We start from the raw sequence: 22,333 nt of genomic DNA, 5'->3' as shown, positions 1-22,333 counted from the left end.
GATTGATCTGTGTGGCATTTCTGGAATTGAGATTCTCTGTTTCCAGGTATCTCTAGCTTATGTCAAGTTGACAAAAACTTACCAACAGGAGAGTGAACATTTGGAAGCATATTGAAAAGTTAATGGTAAATCTCTGGGTATTTCCAGGCCACTCTGACAAAGAATGCAGTAATGAAACTGCAGATCTTCATATCTCCCACCTGTCTTCTAAATCCAAACCCCAGTCTCACTCTCAGTTCTGGAGCAGACCATCGGCTGTGGCCTATCCCCCTTGGATCCACTTCAAGTGGATCATACAGATTTTCCCCTTCAATTTTATTCCCTCAGTGTCATTGCTATAGTCTAATCCCCAACTCCAGCAGGCATTCCCTGGAAAACTCTAGGTCCCTCCAGCCAGGAAAGCAATAGTCTAACTGTGGATTTTCACCTCTCCCTTCTATCCTTTAAAGAAAACCCTCATCACACTCCAAAATCTTCAGCAAAAAACCGCATGGGGCCTATACCTCCTCTTTTTCCCCATGTTCACTGCAGAATACAAATCAGCTGCTCTAACATTCTTTCCTACTCACCCTGTCATCCCAGCCCCCCCCCCCACTTCAACAGGTGTTCCCTGGAATTCTACAAGACAAGCCTGTCTAAGTAGGCCACAGAACCAGAGAGGCAAACTTCATATCTTCTCTCTCTCTCCTATCCTATTAACATAACACCCTCACCCTGGGTCATCTCCAGCTTTATAGCAGATTGTCTGGTATAGCCTCCCCATATTCTGCCCTGATTCTCCAGGACTAAGCAGATCCTTGTGGAAAATCCTGCTATCCTCCAACATCACTCTTTCCTAGTCCATCCCATTCTAAATATCAGGTACCAATACCAAGGAACACATTTTTGCCTGGAAGCCCCATTGGCCACATTTAGAAGGATTCCAAAGCAAATATTTAGCAGGAAACACAAAGTTCCCATAACATCCTGCTAAAAACCAGAAAAAGCAACAGAAATCAAGAAATCACCTAGCCAATAAAGATAAGATATCAGCACCTAGAATTACAAGCATCCCAAACAGAGATGCCTATTTTTCAGTATAAAAATACTATCAGTAATAGTCAGGACAATATGTCTCTACTAGAGCCTTGCACTTTCATTACAGTAGGCCCTGAGAATTTCAACATAGGTGAAGCATGGGACAAAGACTTAAATATCCTTTATATTTAAATCCTTTAAATATCCTAATATAATAGAGGCCTTTAAAGAGAAAATTATCAAACTAAAACTAAAGTAACGTATAAAAACACACAAAGTGATAAGACAATGGAAAGTAATGAACAAAATATTTCAAAATCTTAAAGTGGAAATAGAATCAATATAGAAAACCAAATTTAGGCAAATCTGGAAGTAAAAAAAATTGGAACCCAAACTGGAATCTCAGAGGTAAGCCTCAACAATAGAATACAATATATGAAAGAAAGAATTTCAGGGATTGAAGGCATAATAGAAAAGATACGGATACATTGAAGAAAATGTTAAATCTAAAAATACCCTGTCACAAAATATCCAGAAAATCTTAACCACCATGGAAAGACCAAATCTAAGAATATTAGGGATAGAGGAATGAAATGTACAGAAATTATTTTCAACCAAACCATATGAAAAAATTCTCTAATCTAATAAAAAAGACCAATGAAGATACAAGGAGCATACAGAAAATCAAATAGACTATATGAGAAAAGAAAGTCTACTTGGCATATAATAATCAAAACACTTAACATACAGAATAAAAAAGAGTATGAAAAACTGCAGGGGTAAGGACTAAATAACATAAAATATCAGATGTATTAGATATTCACTTGACTTCTCAGTAGAATAACTAAAACCCAGAAAGTCCTGAACAGGTTTTCTATAAAGACATCATATATGCCAATCCAGAACATATATCTAGCTAATATTTCAATCACAATAGATGAAGAAAATGTACAATTCCATGATAAAACCAAGTTTAGGAAATATTTACTTATTTATCTAACCCTGGAGATGATGTTAGAAGCAAAACTACAAGTTTATCCCCCAAAAACACAAAGGTGAATAATCTCAGAACAGAAAATCTAAAGAGAGGATATATGCACATACACATGGACAAGCACACCCCAAAATGAAGCAAAAATAACTTGAATCACCAAACATTGTTCACTGATAACATTCAACATTCATGGTCCCATTTGCCCAATAAAGAGACAGAGATTGGGGGGCTGGAGAGATGGCTCAGAGGTTAAGAGCACTGGCAGCTCTTCCTGAGGCCCTGAGTTCAATTCCCAGCAACCACATGGTGGCTTGCAACCATCTGTAATTTGATCTGGTGCCCTCTTCTGATGTGTAGGCTGAATACTGTATACATAATAAATAAATAAATCTTAAAAAAAAAGAGAGACAGAGATTAAAAGAATGGATGCAAAAGCAGAATCCACCCCTGTGCTGCATCCAAGAAACATAACTTAACAGCAAGGATAGACATTAATTCGGGAAAACGTTGAGAAAAGTAATTCCAAGAAAATGTACTGGCAGCTCCAGTTACAGGCCAACAGGCAAGACTCCTGAAGGCAGGTCTGGTTAGGGCCCAGCAGACCCTGTAATCTACAAGCACAAACCCACCCATCTCCCAAGACTGCAACTGCTTCCTGAGACACAGACACTGTCAGCTCCAATTGGGTCAAGAGTGCCAAATGGACCAAGCACAGCTGCCTTAGATATAAACACCACTTGCACTGGTTGGAGGAAGAGACTGGAAGATGCCAGTGCAAGAATACACCCAACAACATAAATAGCAATATGACACCACCAGAAACTAGTGGTTCTACAACAGCAAGACCTGAACATCCCAACGTAGAAGAAGCACAAGAAAATGATCTTAAAATGACTTTACAAAGATGATAGAGGCCTTTAAAGAAGAAATGAAAATTTTTCTTAAAGAAACCAAGGAAAGGACAAACAAAAAATTGGAAGAAATTAATAAATCCCTTAAAGAAAGTGAAGAAAACCAAGAAAAACAACCAAACAGGTGAAGGAAACAGTTCAAGGCTTGAATACTGATATAGAGGCAATAAATAAGACACAAACTGAGAGAATGCTAGAAATTAAAAATCTGAATAAACAAACAGGAAATACAGATGCAAGCAGAATGCAAGAGATGAAAGAGAGAGTCTTGGGAATTGAAGATATGATAGAGGAAATAGATTTATTGGTTAAAGAAAACATTGAAGACCAAAAAGTCATAACACAAAATGTCCAGGAAATCTAGGACACCATGAAAAGACCAAACATGGGAAAAATAAGGATAGAGTAAGAAAAAGAATACTAGCTCAAAGGCAGAGAAAATATATTCAACAAAGTCAAAGAAGAAATCTTACCCAACTTAAAGAAGGAAACACCTATAAAGATACAAGAAGCTTACAGTACACCAAATAGACTGGACCAAAAAAAAAAAAAAGTCCACTCGCCACATAATAATCAGACCACTAAATATACAGAATAAAGAAAAATATTAAGAGCTGCAAAGGAAAAAGGCCAAATAATTTATCAAAGCAGACCCATCAGAATAACATCTGACTTCTCAGTAGAGACTCTGAAAGACAGAAGGTCCTGGACAGATGTTATACAGACACTAAGAGATCATGGATGCCAGCTCAGCCTATTATACCCAGCAAAACCCTCAATCACCAATGACAGAGTAAACAAGATAATTCATGACAAAACCAGATTTAAACAATACCAATCCACAATTCCAGACCTACAGAAAGTACTAGAAGAAAAAACCCAATCTAAGGAAGTTAGATGCACCCACAAAAACACAGGCAATAGATAACCCCACACCAACAAATTGCAAAGAAGGGAAACACACACACTACCACTAAAAAATGACAGAAACTAACAGTCACTGGTCCTTAATATCCCTGAATATCAGTGGAATCAATTTGCCTATAAAAAGACACAAGATAACAGAATGGATACGAAAACAGGATCTGTCATTCTGCTTCATATAAGAAACACACCTCTACCTTCTTGGCTCGGCTTGGGAGGAAGGGACTGGACCTGCCTGGACTAAATCTATCAGGTTGAGCTCAATCTTCAGGGGAGTCTTTGCCCTGAAGGGGATGGGAGTGGGGGGTGTGCTGGGGGAGAGGGGGGGACAGGAGGGGGAAGAGTGGGGGAATCTGTGGCTGATATGTAAAGTTAAATTAAACTATAAAATTAAAAAAAAAGAAAAGAATCTATTTTCAATAAAAGAGGGGAAAAAGGTCTACCTGGAAAAAAAAGGAAAAAAAAAAAAAAAGAAACACACCTCAAATTAAAAGACAGACATTCAGAGTAAAGGGTTGGGAAAAGATTTTCCAATCAAATGGACCTAAGAAAGAAGCTGGTATAACTATTCTAGTATACGGTGATATGTTGTGTACATTAAAAGTTTGCCTGAGGATCAGAGGACAGAGCCAGCCACTGGATAAGACATAGAGGTCAGGCAGTGATGGCACACACCATTAATCCCAGCACACGCCTTTAATCCCATGCCTTTGCTTGGGAAGCACACACACCTTTAATCCCAGGAAGTAATATAGTAGGGCAGAAAAAGGTATATAAGGCATGAGAAAACAGGTACTCACTCTGTTTTGACTGGTGATTTCATAGTTAAGATCTAGTGGATAGCTGTTCAGCTTCTCTCATCTTTCAGCTTTCACCCTAATATCTGGCTCTTTTTTTTTTAATTAAAAGTCCATCTAAGATTCAAACCACACTAATATCTATCAAAATAGACTTCAAAGTTAAACTAATCAAAAGAATAGAGAAGGACATTTCATATTCATCACAGGGAAAATGCATCAAGATGAAGTCTTGATTCTGAACAATTATGCCCCAAATAAAGGGCACATTTACATTTGTAAAAGAAACATTACTAAAGCTTAAATCACACATCAAACCTCACACACTAATATTGGGAGACTAAAACACCTCATTATCACCTTCTGCTGCATACAAGAAACATACCTCAACTTCAAAGATGGACATTACCTCAAAGTAAAGGGTTGGAAAAAAGTTTTTAAATAAATTGAACTAAGAAACAAGCTGGTATGGCTATCCTAATATCTATCAAAATAGACTTGAAAGTAAAATTAATCAAATGAATGGAGAAGGACATTTTATATTCATCACAGGGAAAATGCATCAAGATAAAAATCTTGATTATGAACACTTATGCCCCAAATACAGGGGCACCCAAATTGTAAAAGAAATATTACTAATGCTTAAACCACACATCAAACCGCACATACTAATATTGGGAGACTAAAACACCCCACTCTCACCAATAGACAGGTCTGCCAGACAGACACTTAACAGAGAAATATGGGAAATAGCAGATATGGTGACTCAAATGGACTTAATAGACATCTATAGACACATTTCACCCAAAAACAAAGGACTATATCTTCTTCTCAGCCCTTCAATGAACCTTCTCTAAAACTGACCACATACTTGGTCAAAAAGTACATCTCACCAGACACAAAAAATTGGAATAAGCCCCTGTGTCTTATCAGATCACCATGGCTTAATGTTAGAATCAACATCAATACAAATTACAGAAAGCCTACAAACTCATGGAAACTAAAGAATGCTCAACTGAATCACCACTGAATCAAGGAAGAAATAAAAGACTTTCTAGAATTCAATGGAAATGAATGCACAACATACATAAACTTATGGGACACCATGAAAGCACTACTGAGAGGAACATTCATAGCAATAATTGACTACATAAAGAATTTGGAGAAATCTCACACTAGTGATTTAACAGTACACCCAAAAGCTCTAGAACCCAAAGTAGCAAACTCACCCAGAAGGAGTAGACAGCAGGAAATAATCATATTTAGGGATGAAATCAGTAAAACAGAAACAAAGAGAACAATACAAAGAATCAATGAAACAAAGAATTAGTTCTTTGAGAAAATCAACAAGACAGACAAAACCTTATCCAAACTAACCAAAAAGCAAAGAAAGAACATCCAGATTAACAAAATCAGAAATGAAAAGGGAGATATAACAACTAATAATGAGGAAATCCAAAGAATCATTAGGTCATACTTCAAATACCTGTCCTGCACAAAATTCAAAAAATGTCAAAGTAATGGACAATTTTCTGAATAGGTATCACATACAAAAATTAAATCAAGATCAGACAATTTAAATACATCTGAAACCCCTAAGGAAATAGAAGCAGTCATTAAAAGCCTCCCAACTGGACATGAACTTTCTCAGACTAAGTAGCTGCTCTAAGAAGTGATTTAGAAAGAATCTCCTCTCATTTATTGGAAAACATGAAAATACAATTATGTAATTTGCAATTAAAATGAGGCTTTAGGTCCTTAAATTTAAATTGCTGAATCTCATAACAGATTGCCTTATACATTTTGTGTTTCCTGTAAGTATATCTCCTCTTCTCTGTGATGCAGAGACCATGCATTAAACTTTTCAAATATCAAAAAAAGCCTCCCCCCCCAAAAAAAGCCCATGGCTAAATGGTTTCATTGCAGAATTCTATCAAGATTTCAAAGAAGAGGTAATACCAACACTCCTCAAATTCTTCCCTACAACACAAAAAGAATGAACATTGCCAAACTCTTTTTATAAGGCTACAGTTACCCTGGTATGCAACAAAGAAAGAGAATTACAGACCAGTCTCCCTCATGAACATTGATGCAAAAATACTCAATAAAATACTGGCAACCTGAATCCAAGAATACATAAAAAAAATTGTCCACCATGATCAAGTAGGCTTCGTGCCAGAGATGCAGGGATGGTTCAACATATGAAAATCTGTCAATGTAATCCATAATATAAACAAACTGCAAGAAAAAAAAGCTACATGATCAATCTGAAATAGCCTTTGACAAATCCAATACCCTTTCTTTTTTATTATTAAGAAATTTTCTATTCATTTTACATACCAACCACAGATTCCCCTCTTCTCCCTCCTCCTGTCCCCCAGAATTCCCTCCAACCCACCCCACATCCCCACCTTCTCCAAGCAAGGTCTCCATGGGATGTTAGCAGTACATTCAGTTGAGGCAGATCTCAGCCCCTCCTCTCTGCACCAAGGCTGTGCAAAGTATCCCTTAATAGGTCGTAGGTTCAAAAAGCCAGCTCATGCACAAGGGACTGGTCACAATCCCACTGCCTGAGGGCCCCCTAAAGAGTTAAAGCTATATAACTGTCTCGCCTATCTAGATGGCCTAGTCCAGTACCATGGGGCCTCCTCAGCTATTGGTGCATAGTTCATGCATTTCCATTAGTGTGGCTGGCTGTCTCTGTACATTTTTCCTTCATGATCTCGATGTCCCTTATAGAAGCCCTCCTCTCTCTCATCGATTGGACTCCTGGAGCTTGGCCTGGCACCCAGCCATGGATCTCTGCATCTGCTTTCATCAGTTCCTGGATGAGGGCTCCATGATGACAGTTAGGGTATTCAGCCATCTGATCACCAGAGTAGGCCAGTTCAGCCACACTTTTGACTATTGCCAGTAGTCTAAGGTGGGGTCATGCTTGTGGATTCCTGGGAACTTACCTAACACACTGTTTTTCCTTATTTCCATGATGCCTTCATTTATCATGGTATCTCTTTTCTTGCTCTCCCACTCTGTCCCAATTCCAGCCTGAACCTTCTGTTCCCCTATGTTCTCAGCCCCCTTCCGTTGCCCTCCATTACCCCCCACCCCTTACCCCAGGTTTGCTCATGGAGATCTCATTTATTTCTTCTTTACTGGGTGATTCACGTGTCCTTCCTAGGGTCCTTCCTGATAGCTAGAAAAACAAGGACATCATGAAATTTGTAGATAAATAGATGGAACTAGAAAATATCATCCTGAGTGAGGTAACCCAGACCAAGAAAAACAAGCATGGTATGCACTCACTCATATATGATGATATTTTATTTTGTTCTAAAATGTTGTTTGTATGTTAATAAATAAAGTTGCCTGGGGGTCAGAGCTATTAGGAAGCCATAGGAAAGCCGGGCAGTGGTGGTGTAAGCTTGTAATCCCAGCACTTGGTAGGCAGAGCTAGGTAAGTCTCTGTGTGTTCAGGGGTACAGCCAGCATTGGAGAGACACGCCTTTAATCTCAATACCAACCATAGAAGACCTGGAGGTCTATACAGACAGGCAGTGACAAGGCAGTCATGTGGTTGGATTTACAACCAATGAGAAGGCAGAACAGAAAGTCTATATAAAGACTTTAACACAGAAAGTAGCTCTCTTTTGGAGAGGTATGACCACCGCAAGAGAAAGGGTAAGGTTTTAGCTCTTAGCTCTGACCTCTTGGCTTTCTTCTTTGCATTGGTTCTGTGTTTCTTATTTAATAAGATGGTTGGTTACATCTACACTCATAAGTGGATACTAGAGGTAAAACAAAGGATAATCAGACTACAACCCACAGTTCCAGAGAAGCTAGAAAACAAAGATGACCCTAAGTGGGATACATGGATCATCTTGGATTGGGGGAAAAAGATGAGATCTCCATCAGTAAACAGGGGATGAGGAGAGCAAGAGAGGGGAGATGATGGGCTATGAGAACATGAGGGAATGGGATGGTTGATCTGGGAGGGGATGGAGTAGAAGAGCAATGAAATAAATATCTTGATAGAGGGAGACATTCCAGGGTAAGGGAGAAAACTGGTGCTAGGGAATTTCCCAAGATTCCACAAGGATGACCCCAGTTTAGAATACTAGGAATAGTGAAGAGTGTGCCTGAATTGGCCTACAATGGCAAATACCCTAACTGTCATCATAGAGCCTTCATCTAGTAACTGATGGAAGCAGATGTGATCCACAACCAAGCACCAGGCTGAACTCCAGAAGGCCAGTCAAAGAGAGGGAAGATGAATTATGAGCTAGCAGTCAAGATCATGATGATGAAATCTAGTTTTCATGAACCAAGCTCATAAGAAGTCAGGAACTTTAGCTCAACAGCTGTGGAACATGCATCAGACCAGACTAGGCCCTCTGCATAGGGGAGACAGTTTTGAAGCTTGGTCTGTTTGAGGGGCCCCTGGCAGTGTGATTGGGATCTATCCCTTGTAAATGAGCTAGCTTTCTGGAGCCCATTACCTATGGTGGCACACTTTGCTCACTCGATGCAGGAGGGAGCCTGCCTCAACTGAATGTACCAGACTTTGCTGACTCCCTATGGGAGGCCTTACCTTTTTAGAGGAGGGTATGGAGAGGTGGATTTGTGGGGGGAGGGTGGGGAGGAGAAGGTGGAGGGTTGACAGGTGGGATATAGGTTGGTATGTAAAATAAATATTTTTTACATAATTAAAAAAAGAAAATGGACTGAAGAAGTAGCCTGGTATGCCCATTTTAATGTCTGTCAAAGTAGACTTCAAACCAAAACTGGAACAAGATATCTTTAAACAAGATAGGGAAGGACACTACTTACTCATGAATAGAAAAATCACCAAGAAGACACTGCAATTCTTAACATCTATGTCCCAAACATAAGGCCACCTAAGTTTGTAAAAAAAAAAAACACTTCAACAACTTAAATCACATACTGACCTTCATACCCTGATAGTGGGAGACTTCAATGATACTCTTTCACCAAAAAACAAATGAACAAGAAAAAAATAATTTTTTTTTTTAAAAAATAAAATTTTAACAGAGAAATTCTGGAGCTGCCTTCTGTGACGAATTAAATGAGCCTGGCAGATATTTACACAACATTTCACTTAAACAAAAAGGAATATGACTTCTCAACACCTCATGGAACTTTCTCAATATATGAACACTTATTCTGACACAAAACAAGTCTCAGCAGATACAAGGAAACTGAAATAAACTGCATCCTTTTTGAACCACACAGATTAAAGCTATAAATGATCAATATCAGAATAAAAAACCCAGAAAGCTTAAGAACTTTTGGAAATTGAACAACTTACTATGGAATGAATGACTGGTCAAGAAAGTAATTACAAACAACTTACATAATTGAACAAAAATGAATATTCAACACACCCAATCACATAGGACACAGTTGAGGCAGTTCAAAGTAGCAAGAGTATGTACACAAAAATTCTGGGAGATTCACATTAGTAATTTAACATTACACTTGAAAGCTCTTAACCAAAAAGAAGAAATCACACTCAAAAGGAATAATGGCAAGAAAAACAATCAAACTCATGGCAGAAATCAAAACAGAAAAAGTATAAAAAACAATGAAAGAAATTGTCTCTTAGAAAATATCAAGAAGATTCAGAAATACTTTTACAAATTAACTCACAGGCAGTGAATGAATATCTAAATTAACAAAATTAGAAACAAAAAGGGAGATATAACAACAGACACTGAGGAAATAAAGATAAACATAAAGACATACTTTCAAAATCTCCATTCCATCATATTGGTAATCTGAAATGAATTAATCTTTTTTATTTTTATTTATTTTTATTTTTATTTTTATTTTTTTTTTGGTTTTTTGAGACAGGGTTTCTCTGTGTAGCTTTGCACCTTTTCCTGGAACTCACTTGGTAGCCCAGGCTGGCCTCGAACTCACAGCGATCCGCCTGGCTCTGCCTCCCGAGTGCTGGGATTAAAGGCGTGTGCCACCACCGCCCGGCTGAATTAATCATTTTTGATACTCCCAAATTATCAAAGTAAAATCAAGATCAGATAAGCCATTTACACAGACCTATAAATTATAATAAAATTGAAACAGTAATCAAAATTATCCTAACATGAAAAAGCCCAGAACCAGGTAGTTTTACTGTAAAATTATACCAAACTTTTATAGAAAAGTTAATGCCAATGCTCTGCAAATTATTCTACCAAATAGGAACAGAAGATACTTTGCCAAATTCAATTTGTGAGGGTACACTTAACAATGATATTCATGCCATATACGGATCCAACAAAGAGAGATTACAGATCAATTTCCCTTATGAATGATGATCCACAAATTCTCAATAAAATATTTGCAAAAAGAATCCAAGAACACATTAAAAAGACCATCTACCATGATCAAAAAGGTTTCTACCAAAGAAACATATTATGTAAATGGTAAACAAGCATAAATCAATAAATGTAATCCATCATATGCACAGACTGAGGAAAACTGTATGATCATCTCATTAGATGCAGAAAAGATCATCCACAAGATCCAAGACTTCATGATAAATTTCTTGGCAAGATTAGGGGTACAGATGACATTCCTCAACATAATAACAGTTTAGAGAAAGCCTATAGCCAACATTAACTTAAATGGAGAGAAATATATAGCAACTCCACTAAAATCAAGAACAAGACAAAGTTGTCCACATTCTCCATACCTATTCAATATAGTACTTGAAGTATTACCTAGAGCAATAAGACACAGGAATTTTACTAAGAAGATATGAAAATGGGAAAGAAAGAAGTCAAAGAATTGTTATTTGCATATGATATGACAGTATACTGAAAGTACCCTGACAATTCCAGTGGAATGTTTTCCTATAGCTGATAAAAGTTTTGAGCAAAGTAACTTCATACAAACTTTAGTAACAAAAATCAGTAGCCTTCCTATATACAAGTGACAGAGACTAAGAAAGAAACCAGGGACAAATACCTTTCACGATAACCTCAAATAATATAAAATTTCTTGTGTTAAATCTATTCAAGCAATGGAAAGGCTTGCATGATTAAAAACTTTAAGGCATTGAAAAGAAGTAGACTGCTACTCACAACTCCAGAGAGGCTACCTAGAAAACAGGACCCTAAGAAAGACACAAGGATCGCCCAATGACAGAGAAATGAATGAGATCTACATGAGCAAACTGGACATGAGGGGTGGTAGTGAAGGGCAAAGGTCGAGGGAAAGAGAGCTTAGGAGAACAGGAGATCCCAGCTGGATCAAGAACAGAGAGGGAGAACAAGGAAAAAGAGACCATGATAAATGAAGACCCCATGGGAATAGGAAGAAGCAAAGTGCTAGAGAGATCCCCAGAAATCCACAAAGATACCTCCACAATAGACTACTGGCAATGGTTGAGAGACAGCCCGAACTGACCAACTCTGGTGATAAGATGGCCAAACACCCTAATTGTCATGCTAGAAATCTCATCCAATGACTGATGAAAGCAGATGCAGAGATCCAAGGCCAGGCACCAGGTGAAGCTCCAGGAGTCCAATTGGCAAGAAAGAAGAGGGATTGTATGAGTGAGAACTGTTGAGACCAAGATTGGAAAAAGCAGAAGGACAAATACCAAACTAGTGGAAACACATGAACTATGAACCAATAGCTGAGGAGCTCCCAACTGGATCAGGCCCTCCAGATAAGTGAGACAGTTGATTAGCTTGAACTGTTTGGGAGACACTCAATGGGACTGGGACTTGTGGCTGTTTGGAACCTGGGCCTATGCAGGGACACTTTGCTCAGCCTGGAAGGAGGGGACTGGACCTGCCTGGACTGAATCTACCAGGTTGAGCTGAATCCCCAGGGGAGTCCTTGCCCTGGAGGAGATGGGAATGGGGGGTGGACTGGGGGAAGGATGGAAGGGAGGTCCCTGGAGGAGGGAGGATAGGGGAATATGTAGCTGTTATGTAAAATTAAATTAAATTATAAAAGAAAAAAATTAAGACATCGCTATTAATAAATTAATCTTTTTTCTAAAATATGAATCAAAAAAAAGAAAAAAGAAAAGGACATCATATTCTCATTAATCAAGTAAAAATGGCCATCCTACCAAAAGTAATCTACAGATTTCAAGCAATTAGCATCAAAATTCCAACACAATTCTTCAAAGATATTGAAGGACAATTTTCAGCTTCACAAAGACATACAAAATAATGCAGTATACCTAAACAATTCTGAATAATAAAAGAATTGCTGGAGGCATCAACATCACCAACCACAGAAGGCACTACAGAGCACTAATAATAATAATAGCATGGAATTTACACAAATGCAACATGTTGATCAATGTATTCAAATTTAAGATACAGACTTAAATCCACATACCTATGGACACTTGATTCTTTTCCATGAAAGAGAATTATAAATATATTTATTGGTACAATTCTAATAGGATTTAAATGAAATATAGAGAATGCAGGGTACTTATATTTACTCAACTCAACTTCTCCAATTGCTAATAAGAATTCTTTGAATATATAATATTTTAAAACATCAAGACATATAGTACTTATATAAAATTAAAATAATTATAAAATAATAGCATTTTCAGAGAAAGCAAAGGAATATGTCATAGCATTTGAGAAATAAACACTAAACACACTGTGTTGCTATTGGCTATAATATATAAAATGTGACCTCAGTGTACAAAGACTGGGAAGTGGCTTAGCCAGTGTGGAGTTTCCACACATGAACTCATGACTTCCAAAGCTGAGATGGACATCTGATTTTTGATGAAGAATTTCCATTTAAACACTGGAAACAAGACAGCATCTTCTACAAATAGTTATGATCAGATTGGATGGCTGCATTAAAAAATGCAAAGAAATCCATGCTTATTCCCCTGCAAAAAATCTCACATCCAAATGGATCCAAGATCTTAGCATAAAACCAGATATATAGAGAATAAAAGGTGGAAAATAGTCTTGAACTCATTGGCACAGGAAAAAAACCTTGTGAACTGAACATGATAACCACAGGCAGTAAAATCAACAATTAATTAACATGGAAAGTTTCTTCACAGCAAAGAACTTGGTCATTCAGACAAAGCAGCAGTATACAGAATGGAAAAATATTGGTATGACTTACATATCAGATGAAGGGATAATATCCAAAATATATAAGTAACTCAAAAGACTGGATATCTACAAAACAAATAACCCAATTTTTAAAAATGGGTACAGATCTGAACAGAACTTTGAAAGGAGAAAATTCAAGTGCCTGAGCAAGACTTAAAGAAATGTTCAATATCCTTAGTCACCAGGAAAATGCAAATTAAAACTATTCTGCAATTTTGTCTTTACACTAGTCAGAATGGCTCATACTTGCAGAGATATGGAAAAATCATAGTACTCATCCACTGATGGAGGGACTTCAAACTCATACAGCCACTAGGGAAATCAGTGAGGCAGTCCCTATGGATGATGAAAATTGATCTACCTCAAGATACAGCTATACAACTCTTAGGTACAAACCCAAGGAATGTTTCATCCCACCACACAGACACTTGTTCACCCATGTTTACTGAATCTCTATTCATAATAACTAGAATTTGGAAATAACCTAGATGTCCCTCAACACATGAATTTTTAAAGAAATATGGTGCAATTATACAATGTAATATTACTTAAGCCATTGAAAAAAATGAAATCATGAAAGCCATAAAGATATGGATGACATTAGTAAAATTATCCTGAATGAAGGACTCTAGGTGCAGAAAAACTAATATTGTTTATATTTGCTTATATGTGGATATTAGCTGTTAAATAAGTATATCCAAGATAGAATCCATAGAACCTCAAAGCTTATGTATTGAGTGAGGGACTAGGAGTGATAGATCTCCCTAGGAAAGGGAAATAGAATAAATAACTGTGCAGGGATGAAAGAGGCTAGAACAATAATCAAGTGGGAATGAAGAGGGAACAGGGAAATAAGAGTGGGAAGACAGGAGAGACAGCTAAATTTAAGTGAAGGATAGTATGGAAACCTAATACAATAGAAGTTTTAAAAAATATATATTTATATGTAGGGGATCTAAGTAACATCATCATTATTTGATGGAGGAGACAGAACCCCACTGAACATCTCTTGTCACCAAATGAAGCTACCAGTAGTGGGATTAGATTACTTCAAATTGAGGTGTTGGCCAAAGGGGTCCCATGGGATCCCCCCCCCAAAAACTAGACTTTTGCCAAGACAATTGCTCTGTACAAACTGACAGCAAGGCTCTTTTGCTCTGATAACACTACCACAACTCTTCAAATATTTTAAATCTTGGGAGTGCCCACTTTACAGCTTTCACTCCACTCCTGGGTACTAGTCTTTGGTATATAAAGTACTCTGTATGCTACCAAATGAGGAAAAGTAAGCATCAAACCAGCCAGCAACCTCTTTGATCTATAATGTTGTCATGCCTACAAGATCTGCTATTACAATGGTGCCATAAAACTGTGAGAGTGGCCAACCATGATCTGACTTGACTTAATCCCCACACCATGAAATGGAAATCATCCTAATACTCCTTGACTGACTAAGAATGTGAGACTAGGTTGATAGGGCCCTAAGGTAAAACCAAATACTACTGTTCTAAAACAATCTAGCAATAAAATGATTCCTAATTTCTGCTATACCCATAAATCAGTGCTTTGTTCAACCATCTTCAGAGAAGTTTCTTCCTGAAGCTGATGGAAACAAATACAGGGAACCACAACCTGATGATATTCAGAGAGAGACCTTGCAATAATCAAGTATAGATAGAACGTCTCCATAAAATTCCTCCCACTGGGACTCAGGTAATCATGTGGAAGAGAAAGTGAAAAGAATGTAAGAACAAAAGGAGTTGGGGAACACCAAAGAAACAAGGCCCACTACATCAAGGTGATCAAAATACACCTGAAATTACAGGGCTTGAGATAGCATGCTCAGGCCTTGGAAATTCACCTGTACCAGATGAGGTCCTAGAACTGAAAAGAGAAGTGGAAACATAACCTCATCCCTAACCCAAAAGCTATATGCAATTGACAACCACTTGCCAATGAAAACTTAGCTTTCTCTATTGTAATTTCACTGGTGGAAACAAACTACTCTTTTTTTTTTATGAAACCTTACTTATTTTTTTTTTCAAATTTTTATTTTGCAATACAATTAAGTTCTACATACAGGCACAGATTCCCTTGTTCTCCCCCCTCCTGCCCCCCTCACCTTCCTCCCAGCCCGCCCCCCATTCTAATCTCCTCCAGGGCAAAGCCTTCCCCACAGACTGAGATCAACCTGGTGGACTCAGTCCAGGTGGGTCCAGTCCCCTCCTCCCAGGCCGAGACAAGGGACCCTGCATAGGCCCCAGGTTTCAAACAGCCGACTCATGCAATGAGCACAGGACCCGGTGCCACTGCCTGCATGCCTCCCAAACAGATCAGGCCAATCGACTGTCTCACCCACTCAGAGGGCCTGATCCAGTTGGTGACCCCTCAGCCATTGGTTCATAGTTCATGTGTTTCCGTTTGTTTGGCTATTTGTCTCTGTGCTTTATCCGACCTTGGTCTCAACAATTCTCTCTCATATAAACCCTCCTCATTCTTGCTAATTGGACTCCCAGAGATCCACCTGGGGCCTGGTCATGGATCTCTGCATCCAGATCCCTCAGTAGTTGGATGAGGTTTCTAGCATGACAATTAGGGTGTTTGGCCATCCCATCACCAGAGTAGGTCAATTTGGACTGTCTCTCGACCATTGCCAGCAGTCTGTTGTGGGGGTATCTTTGTGGATTTCTGTGGGCCTCTCTAGCACTTTGTTTCTTCCTATTCTCATGTGGTCTTTGTGGTACATATACACAATGGAATACTACTCAGCAGAGAAAAACAATGACATCATGAGGTTTGCAGACAAATGGATGGACCTAGAAAAAATCATCCTGAGTGAGGTATCCCAGACTCAGAAAGACAAACATGGTATGTACTCACTCATAACAGGATACTAGATGTGGAACAAGGATGACTGGACTGCTACTCACATCACCAGGCAGGCTACCTGGAAAACAGGACCCCAAGAAAGACACAGGGATCGCCCAATGACAGAGAAATGGAATGAGATCTACATGAACAGCCTGGACATGAGTGGGGGTAGTGAAGGGCGAGGGTCGAGGGAAAGAGAGCTTGGGTGAGTGGGAGATCCCAGCTGGATCAACAACAGAGAGGGAGAACAAGAAACAAACTACTCTTAATTGTTGTATGCATTCCCAGCAGTAGATGAACAACAGAAAATGAACTCAAACACTTTTTGGAGGTTCCTTTTTACATAATGTCATGTCAGGGCTTTTCTCTTCTTTTAATCTAATTTGTAATTTTTGACTATATATATAATCAAATATATATAAATATATAAAATATATAAATATATAAAATAAATAAATATATAAAATAAATATATATAAATATATATAAAATATATATAAATATGTTATATATATAAATTTCTTTCTCTTTTTACCTTTCAAGGACTTTGCAATTATATATAATGGCTCTCTATTTAGTATTTTAGGGGGTTCCTGAGTGTCTGAGTGAATGGGAGTCTGCATCTATATCTGTTTCTTATGCATTTTCTTGGTCTCTTTTCTTTCCTGTTTGTTTTACCCAATTACAATCTGTTAGTTTTGGTTTCATCATTTGACTTTTTCTTTTATTTCATTATTATATCTTGGAATCCTATTCACTTTCTACTAAGAGACTGAACGTGGGTGAATCCAGATGGATTGCAAGGTGTGAAGGAATTGGGAGGAGTAGAAGAGGGGAAACCAATATCAAGATAAATTATATGAGAAAAAAACTCTAGTTCTGATAAAAGAAAATAGGAAAGAAAGTGACTGGGTCCATTGATCAGAATTAGGAAGTAAGAAAATTCTGTAATTAGCAGTGGTTCCATGGCATTTCTTCTTTTCCTTTGTATAGTGGTAGATATGAATGACCATCAAAAAATTATTATCTCCAGAAAAATAATATTCTTAGTAAGGTAAGTTCAAAGAATTGAGATAAATTACAACCCACCTTTGTAAACCTTATAGGCCATTTTATCATCTGCTCAGTTAAAGATAACTGTTGTCCCTGAGGAGCATTAGAGGAAAAGGTTCCTACTTTCACCTTTAGTCCAAGACCCTTTGGAAAATTCCAAAAATTGAATATATCATAGTCTGAATCTAATTTCTGCTTCCAGTCTGCATCCACGTGTCCTCCCACATGATTTTTTGCATGAATTTTCCTCAAGAAAGGGTGCAGCTGGAAGAGATCCAGGAACCTATGGTAAAGTTAAATTGAAACAGATGCATGAATCTGTGTTAAAGCTACACTGAAAGAGATGCATGAATCTATGTTGAAGTGGATCCTAGGGCCAGAACAAACCTGTTTTTATCAAAAGCCTCTCATGGTTTTAAATCTTTGATTTTACACGTGGTATTGTGATGGTTGAATAGGAATGGCCCCCATAGCCTCATGAGTTTGAATGTTTAGCCCACAAAGAGTGGCACTAATAGGAGATGTGGTCTTGTTTCAGTAGGGGTGGCCATACTGAATGAAGTTTGTCACTGTGGAGGTGAGCTTTGAGATCTCACATACTCAATAGACCTAGTGTGGCAGTTTCCTGCTTCTGCTTGAGGATCAAGATGTAAAACTCTCAGCTCCTTCTCCAGTACTCTTTGCCTCCATGCTACCATGCCTCTTGCCATGATGATAACGGACTAAACCTCTGAAATTACAAGCCAGCCTCAATCAAATATTTTCCATTATTGGAGTTGCCATGGCCATAGTGTCTTTTTACACCAATAAAAATCCTAACTAAGACAGATACCAATGTGGATATTAGTGAGGTTGAGCCAGTGAACACTTGGGTGGGTCAGATGCTATTCTGCCTCAAAAAGTCAGTCAATTTTTTTTATTTTAATTTCTTTAAAGTTTATTGTCTTTCTTGGTAAGGTCTCACTCTCTTGCACTTGCAAACATATATGATAAAATGAATATTTAAAAAATAAAACATAAAGCATAAACTATAACAAATATAATATTTATGTGTATAAGACAGCTTTTTTAAAAATTAGAAATGTTTAATTTCTCAAGAATAAAAATTCTAGCATTCTGAGGTCAAACAATATGACAAATTTTCAAATAGTGACCCAAAGAGAAGCTCGCAGGCTCCTTTTAAGCAGGGTTAGAGGAATTCCAGCTGTAGTTGAATGTGCTTTGAAGTGATTGGGTATTGACCCTTACTGGTACAGGAATCACTTTATGATTAGCTCATGAAGGTCAGTCAGCTTTAAGAGAAAATGCTGAACCAAGGTCAGGTAAGTGATCAGTGTGTGTTTATTGAGTCAACTGTAGACTTACTTGAAAACTAGTCACACCTATTTACTTCCAAAATATATTCAGAACTTCAGTGTGGAAATTGAGGACATTTAGATCCAATGATTAAGTAAATGTGGTCATTAGATATAAAATCATTGTGGTAGTTATCATTGCTACCAAACTATTAAGAATCTGTAATTTTCTCTATTTCACTTTGCAAAAAATTTGAGGGAATTCATATTCTTTCTTATTAAATCTCTTGCCATGAGAAGATGATAAGGCTCTTTATGATACAAACTTAAAATTGACTAAGCTCATTTCCTCCTTTCAGGGATACTATCCTAATGGTCAGCATCAATTTATAGGCAGACAAAATCCCCTGTGGCTATTGACAACATATCTGAGAATCTCTAAAACAATGGAAATGATGGTACCTGCCAGGGGAAAAATTCCATTTGTTGTTTCCCACTTCTGTATTGTTGTATTTCTACTTGCTGAAGACTCATCTTATGAAGACTATGGGCCACAGTATACACAGCATTGTATATATTGTAGCTCTCTTCACTCATTACAATGTCAAAAATGTGTCTAGGCAATAAATCCAAGGAAGCATTGGGATGGCAGTTCTCCAAAAGATGACAATCAAGCTCAGAAAATGCACATTTAAAGAACAAAAACCATAGCTTAGGAAGGTAATTGTCTTTTTGGTATTTGTAAGGATTAACTGTTCTGATAAAATTTGTAAACTCAAAACTCTCCTCAAGGTGGTGTGAAAAAATAAAACTGCCATGGAATGAGTCTAAAAGGAAATAATCAGCATGGTTCGTATAATCCCACTGAGCATTCAAGACCCACACTTTCCCTGTCATTAACAGTTGCCCAATGTTTCTCATTAAACCTTGTAGAGAATAAGTATCTCCATAAATGATTACCACATTTGCTGATGAATTTTGGATCTTCCCCAGATTTTTCCAGAATTTATTGGAAAATGAAGTCCAGGTGCCTGGAATCATTTCCACAAAAGCTATGCAGACTCTATTACTCTCCAATTCTTTTCTCAATTCTGACACAAAATGAGTCCCTTTATGGTCATCTGGGAGAATCAGACCAACCCAGGACCACTTGAAATGAAGCATCAAAGCAAGAACAGCAAGTGATATAGATGTGTCCTTTGGGGCCATCTGGTAGAGAGAGGAAAACTGTCTTCGGTCACCCAAGATAGGATCAAAAGGTCCAAAAGTAAGCTGAAGAGAAAACAGAATTGGACACAATAGGAAGAATGCTGGAATAGAAACTATCTAAGTCCTGAGGTAACAGATGGGATGATCAGTGTGAAGATGGACGCATTCTGCTTTAGTGGCATATCTCTGAGTAAGGTTTCTAGAAAATTACTGACAAGTTAACAGCTTTCATAAGCCTCCTTGTCTGGACCACACTTTCTTTTCCATTCTGAGCAATAAAAATATGTATATATCAATGGGTACCTTGGTAGCTGAATACTATAAGTGTCTTTCCTTTACCTTTGAGATTTCTGAAATGTTTACAAGGCATACCAAGATCCCTGTTCCACACAATACCCTTCCTCACCTGTGGTGTTTTGTAGAGTTGCAACAGTGTCCCAACTTGTGCAGATGCTGCCAATGTTGTTCCTGTAAGTACAGCAGCTGACTTACTCTTCTTTCTACAGTTGTAATTAGGAATGTAGTCTTTTAGACCTGTTATCCAAATAAAGGCATTCTCAAGTATGTCCCTTTCAGCATATGGTACATTACGAAAATCAAATCCTAGAGATGTGTTGGGTAAAAGATGGGGGTTCCTGTTGATCTCCTCAATGGCAAAAACCAGGGCCAGAACAAATTGGTAGTTCTTAAAATTATACCTGAATAGATGGCATAAAAATATACAGGAGGAATACATATATCACACACATGTGGATTTAATGCAATTGTTTTTCTAGTTTAAATGTCTGTGCTTATTTCTAGGATGTACTTACTTACACATGGACATTAGCTGTAAAAAAAAGAATAATCATGTAACAATCCATGACCCAGAAGGACTAAATAACAAGGAGAGCTCAGGGGAATTGATGAATCTCTCTGAGAAGCAGAAATAAAATAGATATTATGGGTTGACTGGGGGTGAGTGGGGACAGAAACAGGAGGAATCACGTGAAATGAAGATGGATGAAGAGAATACTGGGAGAGAAAACTGGAATTGGGAGGCATTTGGAGTGCAAGGTAGAAACCTAGTGCAATGGAGACCCCCAAAATTTGTGAGTTTGACCCAAGCTAAAACACGTAGTAAGTGATATATAGAGTCTGAGCCTCCATTGGACTGATGAAGGTACCAATCCAGCTACAAAACCTTCAAGCCTACAATTTGTCCTACCTACAAGATGTGCTGTGGTACATGTGGCACAGAAATTGTGGGAATGACCAACCAATGACTGGTCCAGTTGAGACTCATAACATGAAAGAGAACCAATACACTGCCTGGAGTGGCAGGACCTAGAGGCTGGATAGCCCAGAGACATAGGATAGAACCAGACAAGACTGTCAAAAAAGTCAATGCAGTGATGCTAAAGATATTCTTCGGTACTCATAGAGTGGTGTCTAGCCCAATTGTCATCAGATATGCTTTATCCAGGAAGTGATGGAAACAGATGTAGACACCCACAGTCAAACATGAAGCAGGGCTTGAGAAATCCTACAGAAGAGAGGGAAGAAGGATTGTAGGAATGAGAGGGTCAAAGACACCACACACAAAAAACCCCAAAATCAACTAACCTGGCCTGACAATCATGAAGCCTGCATGAGTCTGACCTAGGTCCTCTTCTTGTATGTTATGGTTTCATAGCTTAATCTTCTTGTTAGACTCCAAACAGTGGAAGCAGGCTGCCTGACTCTTTTGTCTATGTTGGGGGCCCCTTTTCCTCTTACTAGGTTGCCTTGTCCAGACTTAGTAGGAACAGTGTGCCTAGTCTTACTGTAATTTGATATGCCATTTTTGGTTAATATCCTCAGGAGACCTGCTCTTTTCTGAAGGAAAACAGAGGAGGAGTAGAAGGAGGGAGACAGGAAGTGGGACTGGAGGAGAGGAGATGACTGCAGTCAGGACGTAATATATGATAGAAGAATATTTAAAAAAAATAATAAAGACAAATCTCTCATGCAAAATTGCCTGTGTTTTTAAATCATGTTTTAGTATATTCCCATGAATACCTGGAATTAGAATAGGCATTCTATGTAATGTAAACTAAGTAAGAGCTTTTGGTATAATACCCATTATTGTTTTATTTTCATGAATTTATTT

The 22,333-nt window shown here is 38.0% G+C and overlaps 1 protein-coding gene across 1 annotated transcript in view; it reads right to left on the bottom strand.

The window, feature by feature from the left end:
• Positions 1–22,333, bottom strand: part of LOC131902696 (vomeronasal type-2 receptor 116-like) — a 49,054-nt gene that overhangs the window by 8,123 nt on the left and 18,598 nt on the right. Inside the window, exons 2-4 of the mRNA XM_059253703.1 lie at positions 20,609–20,900; positions 19,456–20,265; positions 17,735–17,962 (exon numbers count right to left, since the gene is read on the bottom strand). Of these exons, the coding sequence (XP_059109686.1) occupies positions 17,735–17,962; positions 19,456–20,265; positions 20,609–20,900 (1,330 nt within the window). The remainder of the gene's footprint in view (positions 1–17,734; positions 17,963–19,455; positions 20,266–20,608; positions 20,901–22,333) is intronic.

Source organism: Peromyscus eremicus, chromosome 1 (assembly GCF_949786415.1).
Source record: "Peromyscus eremicus chromosome 1, PerEre_H2_v1, whole genome shotgun sequence".
NCBI classification, from domain to species: Eukaryota; Metazoa; Chordata; class Mammalia; order Rodentia; family Cricetidae; genus Peromyscus; species Peromyscus eremicus.
Note: the sequence above shows the minus strand (reverse complement) of the source record. Positions and strands in the feature narration are given on the sequence as shown.